The sequence below is a fragment of the Cygnus olor genome, chromosome Z (genome assembly GCF_009769625.2).
Source record: "Cygnus olor isolate bCygOlo1 chromosome Z, bCygOlo1.pri.v2, whole genome shotgun sequence".
Lineage (NCBI taxonomy): Eukaryota > Metazoa > Chordata > Aves > Anseriformes > Anatidae > Cygnus > Cygnus olor.
In genome coordinates, this window is record NC_049198.1 from 71,957,130 (window position 1) to 71,984,850 (window position 27,721).

The 27,721-nt window shown below is 40.9% G+C and overlaps 1 protein-coding gene across 1 annotated transcript in view; it reads right to left on the minus strand.

Moving 5' to 3' along the window:
• GRIN3A (glutamate ionotropic receptor NMDA type subunit 3A) overlaps positions 1 to 27,721 on the minus strand; it is a 72,378-nt gene that overhangs the window by 14,024 nt on the left and 30,633 nt on the right. The window contains exons 2-5 of the mRNA XM_040540393.1: positions 26,081 to 26,685; positions 19,651 to 20,698; positions 3,812 to 3,957; positions 2,278 to 2,393 (exon numbers count right to left, since the gene is read on the minus strand). Coding sequence (XP_040396327.1) covers positions 2,278 to 2,393; positions 3,812 to 3,957; positions 19,651 to 20,698; positions 26,081 to 26,685 — 1,915 coding nt within the window. The remainder of the gene's footprint in view (positions 1 to 2,277; positions 2,394 to 3,811; positions 3,958 to 19,650; positions 20,699 to 26,080; positions 26,686 to 27,721) is intronic.

The window sequence follows — 27,721 nt, forward strand, 5'->3', positions numbered from 1 at the left end:
GGATGCTGGTTTCCCATAGATGGAAAAAGCTGAGATTACGAAGTAAAGTCGCCTAATGTAAACAGGATTCAAAATGATTAAAGCCACAAAATAGAGATTCAAAAAAATTGATAAAAATGGAGATTCAAAAATTTAAGATGGCAGTACACATAGATGAATAAACCTGTTGAATCTAGAAACACAGCCTTCGTGTGCCTTCATCAATGGCTCTTCTGTTTTACATTGATTTACCAATGCAGGAGAGCCTTAATGTCAAGTAAACCATTGTGATCCCTTTATACTGTTAGAGCCATGGATGTGACTGTGGTGTCAGATGTGACATTTTCTTTTCTTCCTGTGTATTTTCTGACGAGAAGCTGTGTGCATGTAAATGCACATGGAGCAGTTCATATTGTTGTAACACAGCAATTTAAACCCAAGGGCTGGACTACCCATTCATGCAGTTCTGCTCCGGCCAGAATTTAATATCCATGTGTTCTTTTACCACTTCAGCATGCTAGCAAAGCTCTCAGTCTAAATACAAGTGGATTCAGGAACTTTAGTATGGTCTGCTACACTTTACAGAATCCTGGTTTGGATTTAGAGAAATATAATTTATGCCTGCAAAACATGCAGTTGCCTGCAGAGGTGTCCTGACAGTAATCTGTAGAGATTTCTTTCTAATTCATTGTGGATTTTTTGGTTTGTTTGTTGTTTTTGTTTGTTGTCAGTTCAGAATGCCAAATTTCATATTGTCCTGAAAGGAAGGGGAAGGGGAAGGGGAAGGGGAAGGGGAAGGGGAAGGGGAAGGGAAGGGAAGGGGAAGGGGAAGGGGAAGGGGAAAGGGGAAGGGGAAGGGGAAGGGGAAAGGGAAGGGAAGGGAAGGGAAGGGAAGGGAAGGGAAGGGAAGGGAAGGGAAGGGAAGGGAAGGGAAGGGAAGGGAAGGGAAGGGAAGGGAAGGATGTACATGACTTGTATGCCAGCACAGTGCCTTGCCTTTCAGTAGTGTATTGGTACATGTACTTGCTGCTGATTTTTCTACCTTGTGTCTGTATTTCTACCTAAATATATCTGCTAACATTGAAGGAATGGTTTCAGAGAACGCATAGCTACCATTCATTGTTACCACATTTCCAGCCTATTTAACAATTAAGTGCTATGAAGTCCAGTTCTTTAAAAATGTATATTTGAGGGTTAATTCAGTTTGTCTATGTTGAAGTATTCAGTAATTGACTCAAAGCTGTGGAAGCTGATGGCTTACTTTGTAGAGCTGTCCTCTCTGAAAGTGAAGATATATTGAGTTACACATGCATGGTGAAAAATGCAGCTGCACACACACACATCCTACTTCTGTCTAAACAGCTGTCTGCACATCTATCATTCCCAGTAACACCAAAAAAAAAAAAAAAAGGAAAAGAAAAAAAGAAAATGGATTTCTTTCAAGTCTCTGGTGCAAATTCAAATGGGAAACACTGACAGAGTGAAAAGAAGCATTCTATAAAATCTCTAGTGCTGGCGACTTTATCTGAACTGTTTTAAATGCTCAGCTTCTCCTGGCCTTCATTTAGCATTTTGCCTTCCTCAGCCAGATTTCAACATTTCTGAAGGAGATTGTTTTAATGGGAGATGGGAGAGGCCAGTGTGATTGCCCTTGGAGGGGAGGGAAGGAGGAGCTTCAATAATTTTTGCTGGTTATCTATCACAGAAGTGATTCCCGAGGACTAATGGCTGCTAAAGTGTTTGCCCATGCTGGAGGTGGCTTCAGACAAGCCTTGTTTCCAGGCTGCCTTCTGCTGTGTCTTTGCGAGTACAGCAGGACTGCAGGAGACCATGAACCCGGCTAGGTTCTGCTCTTTTGCTGCAGTTAGCTACAGATTCAGCAGGGATCCTGCAATGACCTTTAGAAAGGGAACGGTGAAAATGTGGAATGGCATTCTGAATGCACTTCTCTGAATTTTGAACTTGTGTAATGAAAGTGAGCCTAGAGAAAACAAGCCTTATCTCTGGAGCAACTTTATTTCATTATGAGTAGTGAAAAGGGCTGTGCCTCCTGCTTCTTTGGAGGCAGACCATTTAAGCACTTTGAATAATTCCTATATAGAGTATGGCAACAGATGGTGCAAATGATCTAAAAGCTCAAAAAACACACAGAAAAAAAAAAAAAGGTGAAACCTCGGTCCTGCTTCATCATCGAGAATTTTACCATAAGCTTCAAGGGGTCCACCTATACAGTTTCACTGAATCACAATAAAGGAAAGTATGAGAAATAGAGCAGCATGCTGTAAAATGGATTATTACCTTCAATGGCAAAGGGCTTTCCCACAGTTAGAAGCTTGCAGTCAGCATCTATTGATACTTCATAATCTAAGAGTGCTTTATCCATAATGAAGGCATCAAGTTTCTCTGGATCACTCCTGTATTCAACATCAAAGTCAGAAACAGAATCATTTCACAATCTAAGACTCAGTGGTACTCACTGAACATTTATCTATCTAGTTCTCTGGAAGTTCACCAAATGGAAACAGGAACCAGGGACTGCTATTGTAAATGCAAGACTGATTTATGTTTGAAGGAGGGAAATGAGCTTGAAAGATACAAACTTTGTGCATCTAGAACAGGGCAGCAGGGCTATGACTTACATTGCTCCCATGAAATATCTGATCTGAAAAACGGAAAACACTATAACAGGTGTGACTTTGACTCAGCTGAAAGGCAGCACACAGCCTTATTGGAAGAAAAGAGCATAAATTGCTAATACACTTGTGCTGTCCTAGTTTCTTTGTGATTTTGAAATTTAGGTCATTAGACCAAAATGCAGGAAGATAACTCAATACAAAAGTGTTCCTCTCCCCTTCTCCCGAGTATGTGGTAAATTAATTTCCTTCACCAGATCAGCTTTTCTCTGTGTTCAGATTTCATTAACACAGGCAATTAGATTTTACTAACCTAATGATTAATGAATCTCACACTTGCATAAGCTGATGATAGAAAGGAACAGTTGCACCACCTGTTTTCTTCTGCCCCAGGGGCTGCACCCTCACCCTTGTCACTTTAAAGGCCTGGATGTTCTCCTGATGTGAAGTTATACCATGTCATTGATTTCAATTGAATGATTCCAATTTAACCCAAACAAAGAACTGCCACGTATATGAATTTTTATTAGAATGGGCTTGGGAAAAATGTGTAAACAGGAAACAACTTCTGGTGAAAATTCCTCAAGCCATCTGCTATGCAACTTTTGTGTGTAAAATGAATGAAGTATTTCAGGCTTGTTATCTCCTCTCCAATTTCCTAGCAGAGTGAATCAATTGTATGACCCCAGATTGTTAGACACAAATGTATTTGAAACACGGGGATATCACGATTCCCTAAAGTAAAATTTGGTGTTTATTACTTTTTACCAGTCTAATACTGCTTTTATTAATTTTAATGACAAATGCTTTAAGGGCTCTCTCTGACAGGCCTTCTCTCCCACTAGCATGGTGAAGATGCTGAGGATCTTCATCCTCAACTTCTGCCTGGAGGGTAAGGAGTTTTTTCCTGAATGTTTCTCACTGTCTCATGAAGGTCTCAAGGAACAGAAACCTGCCAGGAGTTATACATTTCCCATGCTTGATGGCACTCTAGCAGTTAATGCGAAGCACTGCTTCCCCTGGAAACGCTTCAGCTGGTGCTATGTTAGCCTGCTCTCTGAGTATCACTCCATTCAGGTGATTACATGCTTGCCACACTGCCTTCAATGACTGTTTTATGGGATGAGAGACACTGAAAGTGGGAAGCTCATCACCATCTCACTGCCATGCCAGATCTGCTGTTGCATGCAGAGGCTCACTTTAGATATGCTACTCCATCCGGGGTTGCAGGGACATTGTACCGCCGCATATACTCGTGCATCTCTGGGAAGCTTTGCCTCACATAGTCTTCTGCGCTGCTTTCTCGCACGGTTCCAAAGCGAAACCCTTGGGATGGGTGGTGGAGCTAAGGAGATGAAATTACAGATTAGTAGAGTCACTTGCCTTCTTCACAAATGGTATCTTGGTCTTACTTGTGAATGTTTGTCAGAAATTCTCAGCATAGACCTTTATCTTATGTTTTCCTACGGTCGGCATTCTACGTCACAGAAGAGGTATCTAAGGACTTACCAGGTGACTGATTAGCCTGTTTGTGACTGATTAGCCTGTTTGTGTACTCTCAGGATTTTCTTCATTACATGAAAAACATTTCCTTTGAGACACCAAGAACCCCCAAATCTAGGTGTTTAGTTGTACCATTTGTCCTAAAATGGTGTGTAGTGATAGGACAAGGAGTAATGGTTTTAAACTAGAAAAGGGTAGATTTAGATTAGATAACAGGAAGAAATTCTTCACTCAGAGGGAGGTGAGGCACTGGCACAGGCTGCCCAGAGAAGCTGTGGCTGCCCCATCCCTGGAGGTGTTTAAGGCCAGGCTGGATGGGGCTTGGAGCCACCTGGTCTGGTGGGAGGTGTCCCTGCACATGGAAGGTTGGGGTGGACTAGATGAGTTTTAAGGTCCCTTCCAACACAAACCATTCAGATTCTTTGATTCTATAAAACCAGTCAAATGTTCAGCAAGTATCATGACAAGCTTCTAGGCTTGCTAGGATCCAGTGCCTGAGGCTCTGGATAGCCAGTCGGGTCTGGATGTATTCTGTCAGAATATCTTTATGGATTCATAAAGGATGACATTTACTCTTCTGCAGAAGGGCAGCACCACCATTTCATTTCTAGAAGCCCAGAAATCATGTTACAGACTGCTGCTGCCTTTGCTGTCATTCACCACAGTGAAACTAAAGACTGAATTGTTGTGGACACAAAAATGACTCCCCTGGCTGAAAGGAGGATGAATACCCTCAGCAAAGCCCAAGGTCTATGTTTGATTACCCAGCTATACACATACCATTTTTGTACCAGACAAACATGCAATTGTGTGTCCTTTCCTTTTCAAAACCTGCTTCCTGGGTCCACCTCCTCTATTACAGTCCTGAGTAGTTTGTCTGATCACAAATTTCACAGACCGGTGTTTCCACAGTATCATGCTTGTCTTGGGAATACTTAACACTTCACGGGAAAATTCTCAAAGTGCAGCAGCTCAGGCAGTGCCCTCTAGTTATGCTGAGCACTTCCTTGAGATGACTGAGTGTTGCCAAGACCATGTTAATTGGAAAGCCTTCAGCAGTGTACCAGCCTCAGAGCACAGGAAGCCAAATAAAGCTAAGGCAGACATACTCTGTTTCCCGGGAAGCTGAAGGTCTCCACAACAGTTTGCAAAGACGATCCCAGCATGCCCATGCTCTGCTTTGCAAAGAGCAAGCAGAGAGGTGTTCTGCCAGTCCATCCGGTTGCCTGCATTATCATCTATGCAAAACAGAGTGCACAGCAACACAAAGCTGTACAAAAAGACCTTCCCCATGCTTCTCTTCAATGATCTCACAGATAAAAGAATATTCATAGAATATAAGGATAACAAATGTAGGATGTAAATTCATGATCTTCTAGTTCAGTCTGAGAAAGAATAGAGAAAGGTCTTTTGAATGGTATTTTGGTATCCTGGAACCCATGAGTATACTTTATTTCCAGTAAATTTATCTGGAAAGTGGGCAACTGCTTTTCACATTGTGCTCTGCTGACCTGGTTCTTGTGCTGCAATCCAGAAATAAGACCTGGAGGTAAATGCTTTTGTGTGGGCATGGAGGGAGCCTTATCATGTTTTCTCAGGTGTCCTGGTCTGGATGACTACAGGATGCACAATGCAGGGCGTACATCCATCAGCAGCTGGCCAATAGTGCGTGCTATGCCAGAAGGACCGTGGGCGCAGAGGGAAATGTTCTTGCCTGGAAGTGTGGAAACAGCATTTAAGTGCCAGAAGACATAAATAACAGAGAGCAGTGCTGTGACAATACATCATGGAGCCTTCCAGAACAATGTCAATCCAAACTAGGTCTAATTTCCAGACATGGAAGATGACCTGCTTAAAGAATGACCTTGGAGAAGGCTCCATGTACTCTACGACCAAAGAAGCTAGTCACTACAGTAAGTGTTAATTCTTCAGGTTTTATTTCTTGGCCATTTCAGTGATGAGACCAGAAACTTCTCTGGGTCTCAACACTGAACCATACTGCCACCTTTCAAGTCAGCTTAGGTGTTTGTTGTGACATTTGTGGTCCACCTAGTGATGCCAATTGCAATCTGCTCTGCAGATAAAGACTGCTGGTGGAAGGTGAAGTCTAACTGAGACCATCACCAGTGCAACAAATCTAGATAGATTTTTAAGCCTCTACGAAAAAGGCAGGTACAAAGGAAAGAGTTATGTCCATCTCCATTCAATTTTCTGTCCCAAAAGCCTTACTGAGGACTATCCATGCTTTGCTTTGTGTTGGGCACATTGTCAAATTTCACCATAAATGATGACAACAGTGGAGTATGTGTTAGATCAAAGGTCCATCTGGCTTAATATCCTGTCTCTAGCAGCACCATATGCCTGGTGGGATGTCTTGGAAAGTCTGTGTAGGGAAGTTATGTAGTGATCCTTTGCATCCTATGCTCTTCCTGCTTCCGGTAATTTGTGTTTTTCTTAAGCATAATTACGTGTCTGCAATTCTGTATTTGATGACTCTTGACTCTTTTCTTGATGGATAAATCTTAATAACATTCTAATCCTGTATATCTGTTGTGACTTCTGCTTTCTTCTTACTGCTGCTTATTCACATGAGGAAAAGGCTTACTTGCAGCTATACTGAACAGTGGATTAACAACGCAAAATGCTGCCAAAAGCAGATAATGGACTACCTGCACTGCCTTCCCTGCCTAATCCACTAAGATTCCTGAGGGTTACTTGCTTCAAGAGAAGATAAAAACTTCAGGATGGAAACAAGACTCTTCAGTTTTCACTGTTGTGTCACTGTTGCTTTCTTACTTTCTGTAGTCCTCTCTGGGAGAGATTCTGTGAAAAGATGGAAACCACAAATATCTATATGCTGACAGTACAGGTAAATGTTAGTCTTTGTGTGAGTTTTGCCTTATTAATTGCCTCTTTCCTGTTCATCATGCTCTGCTTCTTTTGTGTTTCTTAGATCTTAAGAATTCTGTATCGAAAGAGTCTTGCCAAAAACAAGTCACACAATCCTAATGCTTAGGACTTCAGAGAAATCCTTGAAAACATGAACTCTAAAATAACAGCATTTTAAGAACCACAATTTGAAGATTCAGGAATTTATTTACTTTTTAAACTGGTGATTTGGTGGAGACAGTTACTTATTTCTGCTATCAGTAATAGCAAATATAAAAGCTGTCTCATGGAGAAGAAACAGCCGTTCAAATTACAGGTATTTTTAATATGTGGAGACTGCACTTCTGTCTATATTCTGCTGCATTTTTTCATTAAAAACTTAGTCAGTATGAAAGGTGAATAACCATTACAAAGCAGGTAATGGGCACCAGGAAATGCTAACAATTTTTGCATCTGTAGAGTACCTGGAGATTTGCTGGTGATGCAAGTATGATTAAAATAAACAAACACAAAGGCTGCAGATCCATCTCCAGGTGGTGGCAAGAGCTATCCTGGCTCTCATTTTAAATAACCTTTCAAGGTGCCTCCAAAATCACGTATCTAATGCTGTAAAAAATCAAAGGAACAGGGTTTGTTCTGGCCTAGAGAGAAGCTTTCAGCCTTTTCAAGGGACAAGTTGGTCCCGATGTGACAATGCAGACAATGCATTGAAAAAGCTATAGAGGTTATATAGGTACAGATGATGTATCTCTCTTTATTCATCTCTTTAACTGCCAGACCTCCCTTCTGAAGGCCTGGGAGAAAGGAAATCACTCATTTTCTAAAAGTCATTGCTCCTGACTGCAACAGTTCCTCAGCCAGAAGGCTGACTCTGTGCACTTCCAAGTAGCCTCTCCAACACAGTGCACGGGAATTGAGCATCACTGCAGCGCATGGTGCTCGTTGCTGTGTAACCAGGCATTTGAATAGTAACCAGCGAGGCCACCACAGCACACCACTCAGCAAAGTTCAGTGCTGAGCTATGGACTGGGAGAAGCAGGAGGGCACCACCGGGAGCTGCCGGAGGACAGAGCAGAGCCCAGGTGTGCTCACCCCCTGGAAGGACCTGGGTGCATGCATCATGGTTGAAAACTGAGAGGGGGGTGGCCAGTTTGTAGCCTTTCAGGTGTTATCCCAAATTTTTAAAACCATCTCCCCTGTCTACTGTGAGATAGCTGGTGCACATGAAATTGTGATACACGTGGAGGCCTCCCATTTGGGTTAGTGTGTGGGGCCAACTCAAGAAAGAAGAGATGGGTGTAGTGCCAGACGAGGCTGAGCACTTATCTTCTTCAGTCAGCACTCTGACTTCACACACGCAGGGCTGTGAAATGTTAAGACTAAAGGATCTTGCGGCACAGGTCTGCGAGTGGTTCAGGAAGATGACCAATCTTCTGTGAAGACAGAGATCGTGGGAGGCCTACAACATGCTCCTGGGAAGAGCAGGACAAAGGTGCAGAAGAAAAGCTAAAGACCTCTGGAAGTAAGTATGCTTTCTGTAATTGGGGTACCAAGGCTGTCCCTGTGGTCTCTGAGGACGTATCTACTGTGGGATGCATATGCTGGTGTTTCTAAGGACAAGTCTCACTGTGTAAGAAAACATGGTATCCAAGGTAGGGGTAGTGGTTCAAGGTGCTGAGAAGGTGAAATGTTGGTTGGGTCACTTGAACACTGAGGCTTAGGTCACTCAGTGTTTAAGGAAACTCCAGAGCTCTGCAGAACACCCATCCTCTCTGAAAGCACCAGGAAAAGCTTTGGGACTTCTCTGAGTCTTCTGTACTTTGTATAGCATTGTGCTACTAGACAAACGATGTTTGGGAAACAAATTTGCTGAAAGCAAATACTGCAGACATCATATCCATTGGCATGCCACCTTACTTCTGGATCTTCTTGGTTTCTGTCTTCTGTTGTTAAAACATCTGCTGAGTGGGAAGTGGAGAGTTTTATTTGGGAGGAAGATGTTGAGAAGAATTGGGTATGTGCATACATCTATGCCTTGGGGTGCCAATTATGCATGAAAATACCAATGTGATAAAACCACAGGAGCAGAAACAGAAAAATAAAATCCTAAATGTCAGGGATTTGAATTACTTGGCACATTCCAGTTTATGTAATACAGTGCCACTGCATTCAGTACCATCAGCTAGGCTGAGATCACCTAGACTCAGACCTGAAAATACTTAGGCATAGAAATGTCCTGTGCAAGTTGGGATTTAAAGCTGAAAATGCATGAGATGCTGCTAGGAGTTAACCTGCAAAGTTGGCTGTTGTGTTTGGGGATCTTTCCGGCAGATTCTGGCTTCTGAATGAACTTTCAGAACTTTCAGTGCTGCGAAACTAGGTTTGTCTCAAAGACTTTTGCCCCTTGGTGCCCTGGTTGCTGTCTCTACTATCATTCTGAGGTTTGCATCGCATTTGGTTGTCATGTATTCTTGCAGTGTGTAGGAAACCTAGGTGTTCAGAATATAAACACAGTGAAAAGATGATCTCAGTTCCAAAAAGACGGGCAATAGAACAGGGGAGGTGAAACTACTCAGTGAGAACAATTTTTTCTTGTAGAAGTTCTCTGTCACATCTTCATGGTCCTCCTAAGTAACTAGCTCTCTGCATTTGTATGCGAGTAAGGAGAAGTTGAACAGGGAATGACTAGCTGATTGCAATGCATCCACTGTATTTATGGAAACTTTCACAGAAGCCTGTCACTGAGGCAGGAGATACCGGGCTGCGTGTCCAGAGTACTTAATGAATGAAGCAGTGTGGGGTCTCAAAATGACAGGAGTTATGCTGAAGCATGAATTGGCATGGTGGACTTGTTGAAGTGAGGTTTGGCTTTGCTTCCTTCTGATCCTGTGGAGTTTGAGCTTGCAGGGAACGGTGAAGAGATAAGGAAGTTCTAAGCAGAGAAACTGTAAGGAAGTGGAATTATGGCTATTTTCTATAAGCAGATAAATCAACATACCCATAAATGACTGAATTCTAGGCAATTTTTCCCCAGTACTTGACTGATGGGGTGCAGTAACTGTCTCACTGAATTTGATTCAAGACCATTTTGTGCACGTTGATAGCTGGTTTAAGAAGGACTGGTCCTGGGACTGTTTCTAATCAGCATCTCAAATCATGATCATGACTTCATCGTTCATTCAGCTAGCCTCTCCTTTCCAAAATTCACCTCCACAAAAAGGGCAACCCAGTATGCAGTGAGGTGCAGTGGCAGTGACTGCACCCTGCAGTGACGGATGCAGAGGTAACACAGATTCAGCTTTTCCCACCACCCGCGATACTGTGTTTTAATTTTAATAGGGTATAGAAAGGGTGAACATGTCTGAAAACACTTCCCTAAGTTTTACAAAAACCTTAGAGGAAAAAATATTCTCAAAAGGTTTCATTAGCTCTGCCCCGTGCTATTACTGGTTACCTGGCGTAACACCGAGTGTAGTGTTTAATGGTCACCCCACATATCAGCAAGCAGGCTGCTGGAGCCAGCACGATCCCTGCCAGGCAACTGCTGCAGACTCTGGAAGAAAAGTTCAGTTTTGGTTGTTATCTGCTGGAGTGTGGTGGCATTAAGTGGTCTGCTCTGCTGTGAAGGGCTGACATGCTTTTAGAGTCTGTTTCGCAACGAGCCTTTATGAATCAGTAGCTTTTTATTTTGCCTTCCTTAACCTAAACTTTTAAGTGGTCGCCTACCTGCTAATAGATTTCTCATGGCCCACTGATAGAAGAAATTCAATTGCTAATGCCAAGCAAAGTTTCAGGGTAAAAAGAACAAAACAAACAAAATTAAAAACAAAGTAGAACTATGTTCATGGGCTTTTCCCGACTTATCTGCAAGAATTTTTGAAAGCTAAACTCTTGTGAATATTTATGGGGTGCAGAGAAGGATGAAAGAAAAGAAAATTATTCATAGTGAAGCACATGAATTTCAAATTTTAGCAGATGAAAATTCACAGCTGAACTTCTGGAAGTGTAAGCTTTGTTCAGAAGCTGTCCCATGTGTTCAGGCTTGGGATGTGGAGATGTTCCCAGGGACTCCAGGAGATGGTGCATGCAGGATACATCTGAAAGCTTGCTTTCCTTTCTCTATTGCAAGAAGTGTCAGTGGAGCTGATTCTTGGCTTGCCAGGATAATGTCAAATTTTGTTAAAATCCTGTCACTTAGAATCCAACTCAGCTAGGTCATTAGCTGGCATAAATCTTTACAGCTGCATTGAAGTCAATGAGCAGTTTCAATCTGCGAACCAATGCACAGTCCAATACTGAGAGTTTATTCTCCTGTATTTCAACCTAAGTGTGTATGAAAAAAAATCTAAGATCTCTGTTTAAAAATACAAAGCTTCTTTACTGATACTCCTTGTGTGAGTGCTAAGAATTAATTAAAAACTGCTTTGCTCCTCTGTGTGCCACAGAAGTTGCATTGCTAAGGGGTGAAACTGGGCATTCTGGTCTGCAAAGGTATTAATTTCCAAGGATTGTTTTGCTGATTGAGATGCTGGGCAGTGTCTTAGTGCAATAAGATTCATAAGAACAGAATGGTGGTGAATATAAACTTCTGGGTGTGCTTATCTCTGTTTTTAATAGCACTTTTTTCTGGACAGTGGGATCTTTCAGCTGGGATTTATTCTAGGAGAGTTGAGAACTGCAAGATAGTATGTGTAATAGTTACAGGCAAAATTGATAGACTGAAGGGAAAAAAAGGGATGTAATTCCCAACAGACAATAGATCACTGGTTCCAGCTGTACTTCAGCAGCACAAAGCAGCCATAAAAATGCTCCAGACTGCCACTTCACCTACGGTGTTCTTCCACCTCCCACCTGTAAACAGAGCTAATGCTGCTTTAAGGTGAAGTCCTTTCCAAATCAGAAGAGAAAGAATGCTGCTTGGCTGAATATGTGTTCAGTATCAAAGATACATCGGAGTTTTCTGGTTAAATAGTCCCTCTTGGCCTTCCATCCTGGGTTTCAGGTTTGCTGACGAAAAACTGCCGAAGAGCTCTCTAGTATCAGCCAAGGTCTGGAAGGGAACACCCCCAAGCTTCAAAACAAGTGTCTTTCAAATCATTTTTCTTACTAAATCCTCCTGCTCCAGCTGTTGCTGGTCGATCAGAGACATCCTGCCAGTCCTCCTGCCCTCTGGCACTTGTCCCCCAGGTGCCAGAGCATGAACTCTGTCCTCTGCAGTGGCACTGCCTAAGCTTGAAGGGTAGGGTTTGTGCTCTGTAGCTTCTGGGAAAGGAACAGGCAGCAGTTTCATGTTGCAAATGGGTCACTAGTTACAAGAAATTAATGTGATTAACACTTTGCCTCTAGGGACACCAGAGCTTTCCAATCACTGACTGTGGAACTGTCTACCAGCACAACTCTAATTTCTCAAAAACGTTATCTGCTATCAGCTCTTTTTTCAAAAGCATCAAATGACAGTAAATCAGAGGGAGTCCTTAGTTATCAGTAGATCCAATGTTGAAACTAAATGTTTTGGGCTTTTGTTTTTCTTCTTGGAATCAATTTTGAACAATGAAGCATGTGTGAAGCACAAAGACTAAAAGAAAAAAGATGGGGTCATTTAGATGCCTTGGCCTCTTGCACAGTGAGATATGGACAACACTACTTGACTTTACCTGGTGTTCAGTCAAATCTCATTGTATTCAATGAGAACTATGATTCTTTCCAGGGGGCTTGACCTCTTGGCATCCCTGAAATCCAGCAGTGCTGGTGCTGACTGAGGACTTCTATCATTAGGAATTGCTGGTACCCAGGTGTGCTTTTATAGATCACAATGGCTGTGAACAATAATAAATTTCCTTCATGCTGCTAAGTCAGCTGTACAATGATCCTCCATCTGCCAGGAGATAAGATCAACCTTATGTGTCTTCTCTGTCCTCTGTTCTTTGCCAATTACTTCAGCAGCACCTTCTCCTCATCTTCATCTGCTTGCTTTATTTCTTGCAGGGGTCTCAGCCTCATCTACGATGCAGCTGCTTTTTCTAGTCGTGGGCTTACTTTCATTGCTTTTAAATGACGTGACATACAGGTACATTGCAGATTGAGAGTAAGAAACTGATGTGAAGATCACTGGCTGGGAAAATCCTAGAAGACCTTAATTCTTTCTGGTGCTGAAAGAACAACCTTCACAATGTTCTTCAAGAGGAATGAAGACAGCAGGAATTCCTCTCTTCCACCCTGTTGCCTATCTGCTTTGGATCAAACAGCAAGGTGAGGTAAAGAGCACTCAAGACAGTGGGTGACAGAACAAATCATTCTATGTAGAGGAAGACCAGGAGCAGCAGGGGATAATAGGCAAAGATACCACAAGGATGACTGTTGGCAAAAAGGCACAAAAAAATAGGTTTTGAAGAGAAAGGAGACTTGGATTTGGAGAATGGGGCAGTGCACTGTCTGCTACATTGGATATCAACATGGAAAAAATCCAAACTATCCAGATTCTGAACCTTCAAAGCCATAACTTTAGGAGAAATCTTTAACAAGGTGATAGGGAAGCTAAACAAGTTAACTTTTAACCACCATAAACTGCATGGGGGAGATAAAGAAGCCAAGATTTCACCTCCATACATTGCAGGTGTCCTTCATGTCCATATGAGATTAGTCTGCAATGCCTGTTCTTCATTCCGACTCTTCAGTTTCGTACTTAATTTCTCTTTCATTTGATATTTTTTTCATTTTGTCTGGTGTCCATGACATAAAAAGTCCTCCTGAGTTCAAATCCTTCACTGACTCATTAATACTCAGAGAGGCACCATACACTAATTAGTAGGCTGTGGTGCTGTCAGTCATGACCTTCCCATGTCCAGTAACTTCCCGCACAGAAATTTATGCTCTCTAGACATTGCAGCCAACTTCTTGTAACTCTGAAAAGAAATGAATCATGCAGTCCTGGACAGATAAAAAACCCCACGGGAGCAATAAGATTTCTGTTAACTCCTCTGAGGTTGTTGATTGTTTTTTGCCATACAATTTAATGCATTTAATGCATATTTAAATACTTGCTGTTTCATTATATATTTAATACATAGCAGTGTAAATAGCACTCCTGATAATGATTCCTCTTAGGCTGATGCAGTGAAAGACCACAGCAGCATTTAAGTGCATTTGTGTTGGTGTAATTCTTACAAGACTTCTTTTTTTCAGGAAGAAAATTTATCAATAAATGCATAACAGTTATGGCCTCACTCTAAAGCTTGTTGGACTCAGAGGAAAATCTCATTAAATGCAATATTGTTTGGCTCATGCCTCTAACTGTGAAAAAGGCCTATAAAGTGGCTGGAGCTTTCCTTTTCTGTGGTTTGATATTGCTAAATCTCATCTGCAGTTACTTACCAGTTGGTATTTCTGGATTGTTTTAACACTACATGTAACAATGAGTTTTCAGCTGATACAATCATAACCATAAAGCCTCTAAATTAACTTAGATTTTCATAAATCAAGATGTGAGACTTTGCACCCTCGCATTTTACATTTTAAATTTAGAAATGAAAAGCCAGGTGATCGTAAGCATTGAATTCCTGAATAACAGTATCTCTTGTTTGGATTATTCAAAGTGCTTAGTCTTGTAATAAACAGATGGACAGCTCATAAAAGCAGGTGTTCTGGTGGCACGGCAGTGGATTGGAGATTTCTGGAAGACAGCATCAGATATTTCTGAGGATTAATTCCAAAGCACGCCAAGGTGTCTCGAAGGACATGCCAGATGGGGCTTGTCAGAGTGATTGTGGGTGTCTGAAGTGTATTCCTTGGGGACTCTACAGCGTTTGTGAGATATGCTCCATCACCATCATGCATGAAGGAGAAAAGCAGATAATTTCAGGGTCTGGGTGATCTCATCCCAAAGCATCTTCAACATAGGACTCAGCCAGATGTGCCTGCCTCTCCCAACTAATAGTGAAAGCATACTAGACTAAGTAAATCACCCACAATGTCTCCACTGTGGACATGTGAAGTTAGGTGAGATAACACAAGAAAATTACTGATGGTGGGATTCACAGGCAAGCATAGCACTTTTTGTTAAATGAGTCTCAATAGGCATGATATTTAATGTCAAATTACAAAGCGGAAAGTAACTTTGCCATTGCCATAGTGTTTGAAGACAAAGTTATCCAGACAGACCAAAACATAGCCATGCTAAATTAACAGACGTAGATGCTATAGTGAACCCTCAGTTTGGCAAAGAAGAACTTACAGCTGCTACATCTGTGCCAATGGTAGGATAATGCCTGAAAATCTCATTATACGGTTGAAGGACACCTTTATTAGCAGAAAGAGAGGCCAGGTGATGGACCACCTCCTGGAAAGTCTGTCCAGCCCTTCAGCTTCTGCTGCTGTATGCTTTCTTGTTGGCATGTTTGAAATGTGTCTTCTGTCCTCTGGGCTTCCACAGTCATTTTGCCTCAGGTTATCTGGACTACTCAATATGCTCCTGACTTTTACTGTGCATTTCCAACATAGGATCTTGCATTAGAAGCCTGCAAGCAAAGTCCCTGCTTCAAAACTTGCCACTGACAATCCCTGCTCCCTGGGGAGAGCCTGTATACCAGAACTTCATTTGGGGATTTGACAGTGAGGAGTCAAACTGGATCCAGGCCTTATTCTAAAGAGTTGCTGGGCAAAGAAAGGCGCTGTGACTGCCTATGTACTTACAGAAAATCTCTTTTCCCTGCCCGTGGCACCGAGACCTAGATCACTTGCAAGCAGATGGTATCCCTTTATAGAAACCATTCTAGAAACTAAGATGTAAAATATCTGGGCTTGTCACAAAACTGAATAAAAGACACAACAGCCATAAGAATACATGATTCTGAAGCAGCCTGGCAGCAAATTCTCTTTTTTGTACCCAGAGCCCCTTGCTTATCACTGTGCCCCTTCTCCGCTCCGCCTGTGGCTGCCAGCTGCATACTCAGCATGCTGCTGTCGGTCTGTAATGCAGTCACAGAGGAACGAATGCCTTTCAGTAGGGAAACAGACAACAGCCGGACTCATCTGTCCCCCTCTGCATACCTCGGTGCTGCTCTAGCAGCAGTCAGTTTTAATGTGTTACCTTCTGCAACCCGGTCTTGCCACTGTAAAAATGTGCATTGGCACCAGCGAAGGATAAAAACTTCGGGCAGTGGGTGGCTTCTTCAGCTAAGACCGATCACAATGTCAAGGGCCTAAGGAGCTATGAAATAAACAAGGTGGTAAGCAGATGGGGGAGATGTCAGGAATCGTGCCAGCTGTCTTCCAGGCCGTGACAGGTAGGCAGGACAAATGACCAGACCAGCTCAAAGGCAGCCTGCTGGTTTGCGTGCTTGTAGGCTGAAAAACCGAGCTTGTACAGAAGTCGAGTTTACACAACAGATACACAGTCTGCCAAGCAGTCTGAAAAAGAGGAATGCCATAATTTTTTTGTGCATCCAAAGATGTGACATTAGAAGAACAACTGAAATAAGCACCTGGGATTCAAATGAGAGAAGGGATGAAAGCAGTATAAAATGACCCAAATAAAATGCTTTTTTCTGTCTCTATCTTCTATATGCAAGCAAGCTTTTAAACTTATTTGGCACATGGTGTTGAAAGTGGTCTGCTGCTTCAGATGCTTCAGATGGGGGATAAAGGCACTGCAGCAACTTTCACCCGGGTAAACAGCACATTCATCCTTGCAGCTGTCTTCTTCCGCTCAAACAGCGGCCTGAAAATGTATTCAAGTGAATGTTTCTTCCCCAAAAGACATGTCTGCTGGTTTGCACTGGGAAGAGATGATGGTCTAAATTGTGTAAGATTTGAAGGTCTGGTTGAGAGATCCCTAAGATCTCTGTTGACTTCATTTTCTGTTATTTCTAATGACGAGGTTGTACCTTTGAAACTCCAGCAGCACAGACAGGACCACATCTCCTTTGCATAACTGTACCGAGCACTTGCTGAACACTGTACTGCTCGGTCCAATTAAACATCACTGCTGTAATTTGTGTTTTTCTAGAAAGGCAGATGTTGTTTATTTTTAAGCAGAAAAGAAAGAGTATATATACTCCTGGAAATACTGACTTTAGATACCAGGTTTCTCATCTTGACAAAGACTCAGTTTTTCCCAAACTTTTTCAGTCTCAGATGGGATTTACTGTTTGTGACTGCCAGCTTAGAGAAATTGTATGTTTTATATCAACTCAAGAAGGTTGCTCATCTATTTTGGGCTTTGTTTTTTAAATACTTTTCAAAAGCACAGTACAAAGGCATACCTATATAGAGAGCAGTAGGAGAATGTTTAAAAGCACATTGATATTAAAAAGATTATTTTTGCATCCTGTTGCCATCTTTTTCAAAAAAAAAAAAAAAAGAGGCAAGCAAATCTGAAAAAGGGTAAAATATTCAAATCGTGTAAAAATGATTTTAAGGAACTAACTAAACTTGTGGGTGTACGTCTACAACTGCTGTGCTGCAAACATCTCCTAAGCCTAAGCTTTACACATTAGAGAGCACTTTGAAAAGGTACAGCTCAGGCTTTGTGTGAGAAGAGGTTAAAACAGTGCATTTTCTATTATAACTGCTCTTACACACTAAGACTTCAGAGGCAAATGCATGAATGAAATACCTGAAACTATTTTGCAGTTCATGTCACATAAGGTGATCTTCTCCCATAAAATCTACTTGTTTTACTCCTACATTGGAAACTGGTAACTATTCAGAAGCTGAGCTTTGTTTCATGAAGCAGAGAAATGGCTGTCTAGAAAAGGCTAATAATGCCACTGATTTACTGGGATCACTGAGGTGATTAACCCCAAACCATCAGTCAACGTTGTTTTATTCAGGCCTAGGACCCATGTTTGCAGTTCCCAGTATGCTTCAATACTCTGTGCCCAATTTTGTAACCTGATGGAGAAGTTTTACCATGCAGCTTTAAAATAATTTCATCTTCTTAAAATTGCAGAAATTTCCCAATATCTCTCTTAGGAATTCCATGTGTGGTCACAATAATGATGCAGAAAAATAGGATGTAATCTGATGTGATTTGATTTGATGGAGGTAATGCTCATGCAAAGAGCAAGACTAACCTAATTTTCAAGTCCATGTTATGGCTTACACAACAATGACTGAAAGGCTCTCATTTACTCACTCAGAATCCTCTGAATAAAACATACACATGATTTCAGCAGTTTCGAGGCTTAACGAACTTATGGATGTAGAATATATGACATTTTTCTGGGAGGAAAAAGGGGGATTATTAATAGAAACTTGGTTTAAGTCATAGATCAGAGTGCCTTAGGCCAACCATAGAAAATTCTGTTCTTTGTTTAAAATATTACTGAAAGAAAGGATCTAGATTATGTTGGAAGAAGTGAGTCAGAATTCATAATCACAAAGTCAAAACTGAATGGTCATCAGTCTGAATGCAAAATATCACTAACATAAAAGATGGAGCTCGGAGGGACATATATAACCTTTAATTTCAAAATTTATGAAAGTAAAATAAATGATCAGTTCTTGCATTCTTGAGGTGACTTATTCTAGTGGTACAATGTTGTATTTAGTTCAGCTACCTGAGACTAGTGGGAGATAGTTTCGTAGCTATCCATATCTATAGCTATGACTTAACCAGCAGTTAAGTCATGAGTATAAAATTGTGAACAATACCATGAATCACACTTTTTCTGGAGAAAGCACCAAACAAACAAGGAAAATTTGCTGTTGTCATCCTGCTCCCCAGACACAATCGAAGAGGATGCCTGCTCTTGTGTCACCTGCAGCCTTCAACTCTTTGCATAAACCCTTCTGCTCTCTCTTATTCATGACCATTACTTTGTGGCAAATAAAATCAGAATAGTCTTTTAAAATTATTGGACTGGGGAATTTGGCTGAGACTTAAATTCCAACCAAAATTTGCTTCACCCCCCTTGGGATTGAGGGAGAGAGCAGGTGTGAACATTCCTGATTTTGCATTTTTCCTTGCTTTCCTGCTATGTTTTTCTGAGCTATTTGCAGGCAAGTTGTCTACTACATAATCCATTCCCTCCAGTGTACAGTTCCCAGTATGACATTGCAAATCAAATGTTTGACTACTCATGAAGTGAATCTCACTGTTTTGATGCAGAAGGTAGGATTTTTCAAACAATTTCAGTTCTTCTCCATTTGATTTAGCATTCATGGGGAATTTTGCCAGTAATGCCCTTGTAAGTACTGTTAGGACCTCTGAAATACTAACAAAACCCTACCTAGAACACCAGTGGTTTTATATCCGTGCTGTGTGCGTGGTTGAGTAAATCTCTGAATGACCCAAATCAGCCAACTGATCAAAACAACCGCAGCCAATGAGACTTTGGAACTGAAATCTAACCCTGAATCTGCATATAGAAGCCACTTATCATCTCTGCAGTGAGCAAAAACAAAATCCTTGACCACCTTCCTTACCACAGATCTTTGAAATCAACCCCTACACTTCTATGGGTATTTAAAGATCTCTCAGTGGACGTTTCTACTGAAATGACATCAGATGATCATTAACTGTAGTGTAACTGCTGTTTTGCAGACAGGTTGCTTTCTGATTTTATTAGAAACCATAAACTGTGCAGCAGTGAATTTCAACTAGGAAGAAGAAAAGGCTGAGTTAATAACAACAGACATGCTTTACCTTTGGGTCATGTATTCCAGAAAGCTCTTCATAGATCTTCTCTCCTACCATGACAGCAGCTAGGTTGGCTGTGTATGTGGACAAACAAAACAGACAGAAAATAGCCCATAGATTCATTAAAAATCTTCCAGTCCAGCACTTGGGAGGTTTGATGGCAGCTGTTCTTCCAAACAAGATCGCATAGCAGACATTCAGAGCAGATGAGAAAGAGAAGACTTTGTTCCTGTTCCTTCCCTTGGGGGTCATCCCAAAAGGATTTTTCCATTCATATAAGGTGAGGAATATAGCTGTGATGTGCAGAGCGACAAATATCCCCAGCCACATAGTCCAGTGAAGTGGCCACATAAAGGCTCCAATTGGAGCTGCGGTGTCTTTGGTCCTCACCAAGATGCCCAAGCTGGTTGAAAAGAAAGGGCTGGTGAAATCAATCACTTGGCTGCGAGCAGTGTTAATGCTAAACGATGTCACTGCCATATGAGCTGTCCCCGAAAGAAGGTCTCCCACCAGTCCTGTCCAGTGGCCGTTCTTCCAGGCTCCATACTTTCCATCACCAACAATATACAAATCAAAATCAAAGTTCATATCCTCAGCCAGTTTCTCCAGCAGGTCAATGCAGTAGCCATAGCAGCACTTCTTCAGCTCAATCGGAACGGTGTCATTTCCTCCTTGAAGGGTTTCAAACAGGTTATCCAGCACAGCTGAATCATTGGTCAAAGGATCCAGGCACAGCTGCCCTGCTGGGCAAAGACCTTCATCATCTACATCTCTTGTAAAGACAAATGGATGCTCAATGAGAGTTACCACTCTGAGGTGCAACCGGGTGGGGTGTTGCATGTGATTTTTATGTCTCTGGGCTTGTTCTGGCCATATCCCATAGTCCATGACTATCTTTCCTTCTTGCCAGCTCCCCAGACGAGTCCACATTGGGTTCCCAACAGGGTCATGCTGCAGATTCCAGATGAAGAAGTTGTTTTCTGAGCTAACAACGGAGGAGCCTTTCACCTTAATGTGGCCACTGAGGCCATCAAATGTTGTGTTAGCTAAAAACCTGTTGGGGGGAGAAAGCAGAGTAATCAGAAGCAGACATCCCAAGCCATATGCAGACACCATGAATTTATGTTTAAAGGACTAGATTAGGAAATCCAGTTGAACACCTAGATAATTCATAGCTTTCCTGTGGCACAATGAATAAGCCACTTAATTTATGATTAAAGTAACTGGGAATGCTCTCTCTCCTGCATATTTTAGGTAATGTAAATGGAAACTCTTCAGAAACGATATTCTATTTGCCTATTAGAAAAAAATGGGTGACAAATTAGCTTTTTTTTTCAGTTATCTTTCCTCCATAAGGAAATGAAACAGGTTAATTCTCTGCTGAACTCACCAGATCAGTGTCAGTTTCCTAGACAAAAATATGTATGAAAATGGAAGGATGGAAATGATGAAATGTCCTTCCAAGAAAAATCTTACAATTTCAGTAAGATCTAGTTTATGTAATAGAGGCTACTGAAATGCTGTCAACAGATTTCAAGAACTCTGAAGTGAACCAATCTGGATTTTAAAATGCAGCTAATGCTGCTAATATGGTGTAAGGTAAGTGAAGCAAGTATTTTTTTCAGTAAGAAGCATTCAGAAGACAGACTATTTAGCTGTCATAGTAGAATATAACACGTCACATTAGCTCTGGGAATTGGATGAAAGCGAGTATTGAAAGAAGTATAAAGGCTAAAGTTGTCATTCCAGCCTCAATAGACAAGACATAACCTTTAAGTGGTGTTAATTGTTTATCAATAGCTAGAGGGGGAAAAAAACTAACCTGAAATTGATTCGAAAAGGATAAATACATAGCAACTGTTTGTGCATGCATGCTTCTGACTGGACTGCAGCATTTGTTTTGATGACTTTTGGTGAATTTTGATGGATTTTCAGCAGTCAAAACTGCATATGTGTTCAGATCATACAATTTTTTTGCCCTCAGCAAAGAGCAAATTTAAGAAACTGAATAATATAGTTTTGAGTGTTAGTTGTGTGAGAACCTTTTCGGAGATGGCTCTGAAACTCTTCTTATGCAGCCTATTTTGAGTGTGTTGAGTTTGGAGAATGATTACACAGCCAACACTGTCAAAAGCTACTGTACATGTGTTACCTGAGTCTGAGAATTATGCCTAAAAATGCATGTAGGTGTTTGTATACAGGACTGATGCATAAATGTTAATCACATTTTAAAAATCTTTACCATTTAGTCTAGCGTTAGCTAAATGATACTGCAACTTCATTAACCAGTGGTCTCTGCCACTGTTTGACTGGTGTTTTCCTCCCAGCCTGCATTTTGTATTTAACTGTGTTTGTGCATGCTCATGCATGTAAACATTATCAAGACAACATCTACAGAAGAAGGCAATCCCAAGCACTAAAGAAGGGTTTACGTAGCCATTAACTTTTCTGTTTTCTATCTCTCCTTCTCAGTCTTTGTAAAAAAATGAGCAATTTCCTCCTAACAAGCCTTGCTGGGCTTATATGCTGAGGTCATCACTATGACAATAACTGAATGTGTAGATGTGCCTGTGCATAAAATTATGAAAGAAATAGTGTTGAAAATAGTGCTAGCAATTCACAAAATGCCAAAATTGAGGGAAACAAATTCCCAAGGGGAATAAATTAGCAAAGTTCTGATGAATTTGGCCCCACATTTCCATTGCAGCAGCACAACCTGGATATTAGAAAGCTGCAGACCAGGTGTTTTGGGAGTAGATGAAGCTATGGAATAATGCCTTAGATTTATTTTGTACAGGTAAGATGAGAACTGTGAAATTTATGCACTGTGTTCTCTGACTTTCAGTGTAGAAATAAGCGTGCCCATGAGAGTAAACCAAGCACTCGGTACCTATCCTGTAGTTGAATTGTGTTAGAAGCATTTACCTGAGAGATTTAGTAGCATTTAAATGTATGACTTTGCTACCTTATCAAGGTAGTGGCTTACTTTTGCAACTCATTTGCATGCTATATATTTTTGGTAGTGACAGGACATTAATCAAAATAAATGAGGGGAACCATGTGGGAAATACATTTTAACAACATGTTGTTATATATGTGAGTGGCTAAGGCTGCTAATCATTTTCATATGCTGTACTAGTGAAACTCATGCCAGGGGCTTCATGGAAAAACTCAGTAACTTACAAAATAGGTAAGAGGATGTGACTACATTATTTAGGCCAGCAGTCTCTAGTATGAAAATTTGTGGAATTGCAAGTGCTGAGTATTACATAGACACATTGGAAATTCCAGAACTGGTCCTTTTCAGTAGGGCTATGGACAGATTTGTAAGGAAAGACGATGTGTACAGGTTTCAAAAGGTGAAGGGACAGATCTTCAATTAATTAATTTCCTTGATGTGTCAGTATCTGTGAGTTGATGATTACACTGGCAGGCTGACTGCTGTCTCAAAGCTTTACTATAATCTCTTCAGTTTGACCAAGCAGTCCGAAGTGTGCCAGTTGCTCTTTTCACCTTTATTCCTGTTTTTAATGTGCTTTGCTGTAAGAACTGCTCATTACAACTTCAGTAGTACTACCACACTCCAGAAGAGACATCTTTGTAGTACTTTTAAGAATGACTTAATTTAACAATTTCATTTTCTCTCAAGCTTGATGGCTGGGTCATTCTATATCTTTCTTAGAAAATTTACTAGAAAGTAAGAGTCAGAACAGGCAGGCAAATAGCAGGCTGGTGAAATTACCCAAGAAGGCAAATTAAAGATGCAAGTCTAGTTCGAGCTATAAAGACAAGATGAGGCTTTGAAATTTTAGTATCTCATTCTGCCAAAAAGGATGCTCCCATGAGCAGACAGGAATGGATGAGGGAATCAACCTTGTCATGAGAGAAATTAAGGATGGAGATTTATAGCAGCACAGTCTTTAACTGTGTGTATCTCCATATCAATACCTATATCAATAAAAGCATGTTTTGCCACGGAGCAGATCTTGGTCTCATTCACTGTCATTATTCTGCTCTCGGGTGACATTTAAATGTCTCCAATGCCAGAGTACAAGCACAGCACTGGCCACAAAAGCCCAGGTGCCAGGCGGGCCAGCCTGTGGGCCTGCTGCTTCTCTGCACACGGCAGCCATGGTGGTGAAGGCCTGTACCTCTGCACCTTCTCCATCCCCACCACCACAGCCCCAAGGCTATGTATTGAAGCACGTGGATCAGCTCAGGCAGAGAAATGCACATGTAAATAAATACTCAGTTATGCACCAGATAAAAATGTTGACTTTTGAAGGGCAACGATCGCCTAAATGCAACCGTGAAATTGAGAGGGTTGGTCACTGTTGAGACGCTCATCAGTGCATCATGACTCAGGAATCACTGTTACAAGGGTGAATTAATAGGTATGCTGCTAACTCAAATACATCGGTTCTGGCCATCAGGAATCTGCCTCACTTACACGCTACAAAAGCAGCTGCAGTGCTTCAGGCCAGGGGTTTATCTAACCTGTTATTTTGTCTTTAATAGGGTCCACAAGCAGATGCCTAGGGAAAAGCAGGCCAAGCATATGACATTTTCTTCTAATGATCTGGTTTCCAACCATTTTGAGTTCCAGAACCTGTTGCAAGTTGTCTGTGTGGTGTCCCTTCCTCTGTTCTCTCTTCCAGGCATTTTATTCAGCCTTACACTTGAACCTAGTTAAGATGCTAGTGTTTGTTGAAGTTTTGCCAGAAACCTTACAGGTGTACTGGCTGTACTGTACTGTACCACTGTACTGTGGTATGAATTGCTGCTTTTGATTTGTTTTGAACCTTTCTGACTTCATCTTCACATGCTGCCCTTGCTTCTTTTAGGCAAAAAGACGATGAATCATTTATCTCTGTCTACTACCTCCACTCCATTAGTGATTTTGTAGACCTCTATCACTAACCCCATAAGCTGTCTCTTTTCCCAGCCTATTCAGTCATTCCTTGTAAGGACAGATTTCTACCCACCCTCTGACCCTTTTTTCTTTTCCACAATATCTTTAGTGAGATGAAGGGACTTGAAATTTCATAGATGTGAAATTGCATTTTGTCTCCCAAAATAACACAAGAGTTACAGCAGTCAATGTTGATGTGATAGGTAATATTTTTTTGAATAAACAATGATGTAGAAATACTATGCAGGAATACATAACAGAGCTTTGATCTTGCTTTTCTTTCTCTTTGTCTCTTCCTTAATCCTCAAAATGTCTGTCCTACTAGCACTACTACCTCAAACATTTGGTATTTCAAGAAGCCAGTTTGTGGGTTTTACTTTTCAGGAAATTAGGTATGATCTGGTTAAAACAGACAGAATGATGATACAGAATTAGTGTCACAAGTTGGTGGATATATTACAAAGCAGTGCAATATTACTCCCAAGACTTATTTCACTATTCAGAATCATTTTTTTTTTTGTCCCTTATGTTGTGGATGAGGGCTGACTAAGGAACTGTTAACATCTCAAGTGGTTGTGTTTTGAGTAGTGCTGTTACCACTTCATCATGAAGACACATCTCAGATAGCATTTCAAAAAAAAAGTTGCAAAAATAACAAAAGCTTCAAGAACTCTTATCCTAACCCTGTCTATTAAAATCTGTAGACTGAAAAGCAGGTGTAATGGTGGAAAAATACGCAACAGTCACTGGATGTAAAACAGGTGATGAATTCACATACTTAGCAAGGACTGTTTTGTTTGTTTTTAAAAGGAACCATGCATTTTTCCTTATGTTCAAATCCAAAATATTTGTAGACATGAGTCCCCAGGTGGATTTGGGAATAACTTCAGTACAGTGATGTGCAGTGGTCTACAGGACTAGTTTTACAAGCTGAAAGAGAAGCCTCCTGTACCAAGCAACAGACGGTTTGGTCTGCATCAGTGGCCTATGACACGGTCAAGGGTGTTTTGTTGTTGTTGTTGTTTTTGTTTCTTTGTTTTGTTTTGTTTCTTTCCCATGGAAGCATACTACCAAGTGCCTGAAAGCAAACATCTGCTTTTATATTCTGTGATTACTTTGGTAGCACAAATATTCTTACCGTGTTTTGTATTCTCTCAGGTATCTCAAAACCTGAGGGAATCTGACAATAGTCCTGACTTTTGCCTCACAGACATAACACACAGGCATAATTACAAGATACTTTTGGAGCTTAGTCTGTAACCTATCCTACAATTACTATGCTATCTCTACTGCCATGGAACAGGGTTTTCATCCACAACTAGCTTCATCTCCTCTGTGGCTAAGTTTAAGTTTATTTCTCTAGCAGTAATGAAGTAGGAAGAAATACTGAAACAAATGCGCATATTAGGGAGGGTAGCATTATGACCAAGCCATGGAGAACGGTGGGAAGAGGAGAGAAAACTAAGACTTTATTTTATACCACAAATGCTAGCTATAAAAAAGAAAAGAAAAAAAAAAACTTACTTTGATAAGTACTGCCCTGAAGTGATATTTTTTTCATCTGTGTCCATGCAATTCATTGTGCTTGGAAGAAGAGCTAGTTCAGGCTGAATCATGGTGGCTGCTGCTACAGCTCTTGCTACCAGCTCCATTGCATCCTGAACGTAATGCTCAAAGACTGATTGTGTTGTCTTGCCATGAGCAATGAGACCAAGTGGCAAACCTTCTGTCCTCAGTTCTTCTACATTCTGTGAATCCCCAATAATCCAGTGAAGTTCTGGAGGCATCACACCAAACTGGGTAGTTATTTCAAAAATTCTCCTTGTTTTTTCCATGTCACATCCAAACATCACCATAGTAGACGTTGTTTCTTTGATGTTCTCCAGATAAAACTGTAGGTAGTTCAGAAGGTCTCTGGTTGAAGTGAGATTTGCTGTGATGTTTATAATGGATCCCAGGTGAAACTTGGAGCTCTGTTGTGTGAGGAAGAGAAAATCTGTGATGTTCCACTCCTCCTGGCATACCATCAAGCTGAAATTGTACCAGTTGTTCATTGCAAGGATTGAGAAAGTGACATCAGCATCAGAGCTCAATGAGTTTTCTAAACTCATTTGCAGGTGAAGGGGATTCTGTAGTCAAAAATATGAAAGATACCGATTAGAAATATGCTGGAACCAAAGTTAATGTGTTTGCTTTACTTTTATATGAAGATCACATATTCAGTCATGTTGTTCAAAGTAATCACCTGTTGATCAAGGTAATGGTGTGAGAAACATGGAAACTTAGACCAGCCCAAGCTTAAATGGACTTCATGGGTTTCCTTGGCTTCCTGAAGTTTGAGTCAACTTCAATAATCACCAAAGAGTAAGTTTCCAGTAATTTCATAGCATCACTCAGGTTGGAAAAGACCTCTAAGACCATCTAGTCCAACCTTTATCTTAGTACTAAAGTTCACCACTAAACCATGCTATTAAGTTCTAAGTCTACACATTTCTTGAAGACGTCCAGGGAAGGTGATTCAGCCATTTCCCTGGACAGACTATTCCAATGCCACACAATCCTTTCAGTAAGGAAATTTCTCCTAATATCCAACCTAGAATTTGTATTTCTTCCAATCAGTAATTTGTATTTCTTTAAATCCATTTGTACTTTTGGATTTCTTGGCATTCTCAGTCGACGAATTCCATGGTCTCCTGACTGGACATATGAGAAGGTATGCTTTTATTGTTTGCATTCAGTCATGGTGTTAATATTTTAGTTTAATGGATGCTTCCAAGTGCTTTGTTAAAAAGTTGCACTGGGTCTGGCTGGGATGGAGTCAACTTAAAGACGGATGGAGTTAGGTAAAAATAAAGAAAAACTCTCTGTTCTTTTAGTTATCTCTTTCTTATTTTTGCTATTTGGGGACTTTTTCAACAAAGACATGTGAATAAGCTAATTAAACAGATCATAACCTACAATCAATGCACATCATGTACTACCAATAAAACATGAGAAGATTGATTCTTTGGTAAAGGACAAGTTATTGAATGCACAAGAAGCTAAGATATTCAGGCTCCACGATTTCTGAGCTGGACAATATTCGATAAATAACCATTCCATAACAATTTTTTCCATATTGTTGATAATACCATAGAACTTAGCCACTTACATTTCCCAACATCA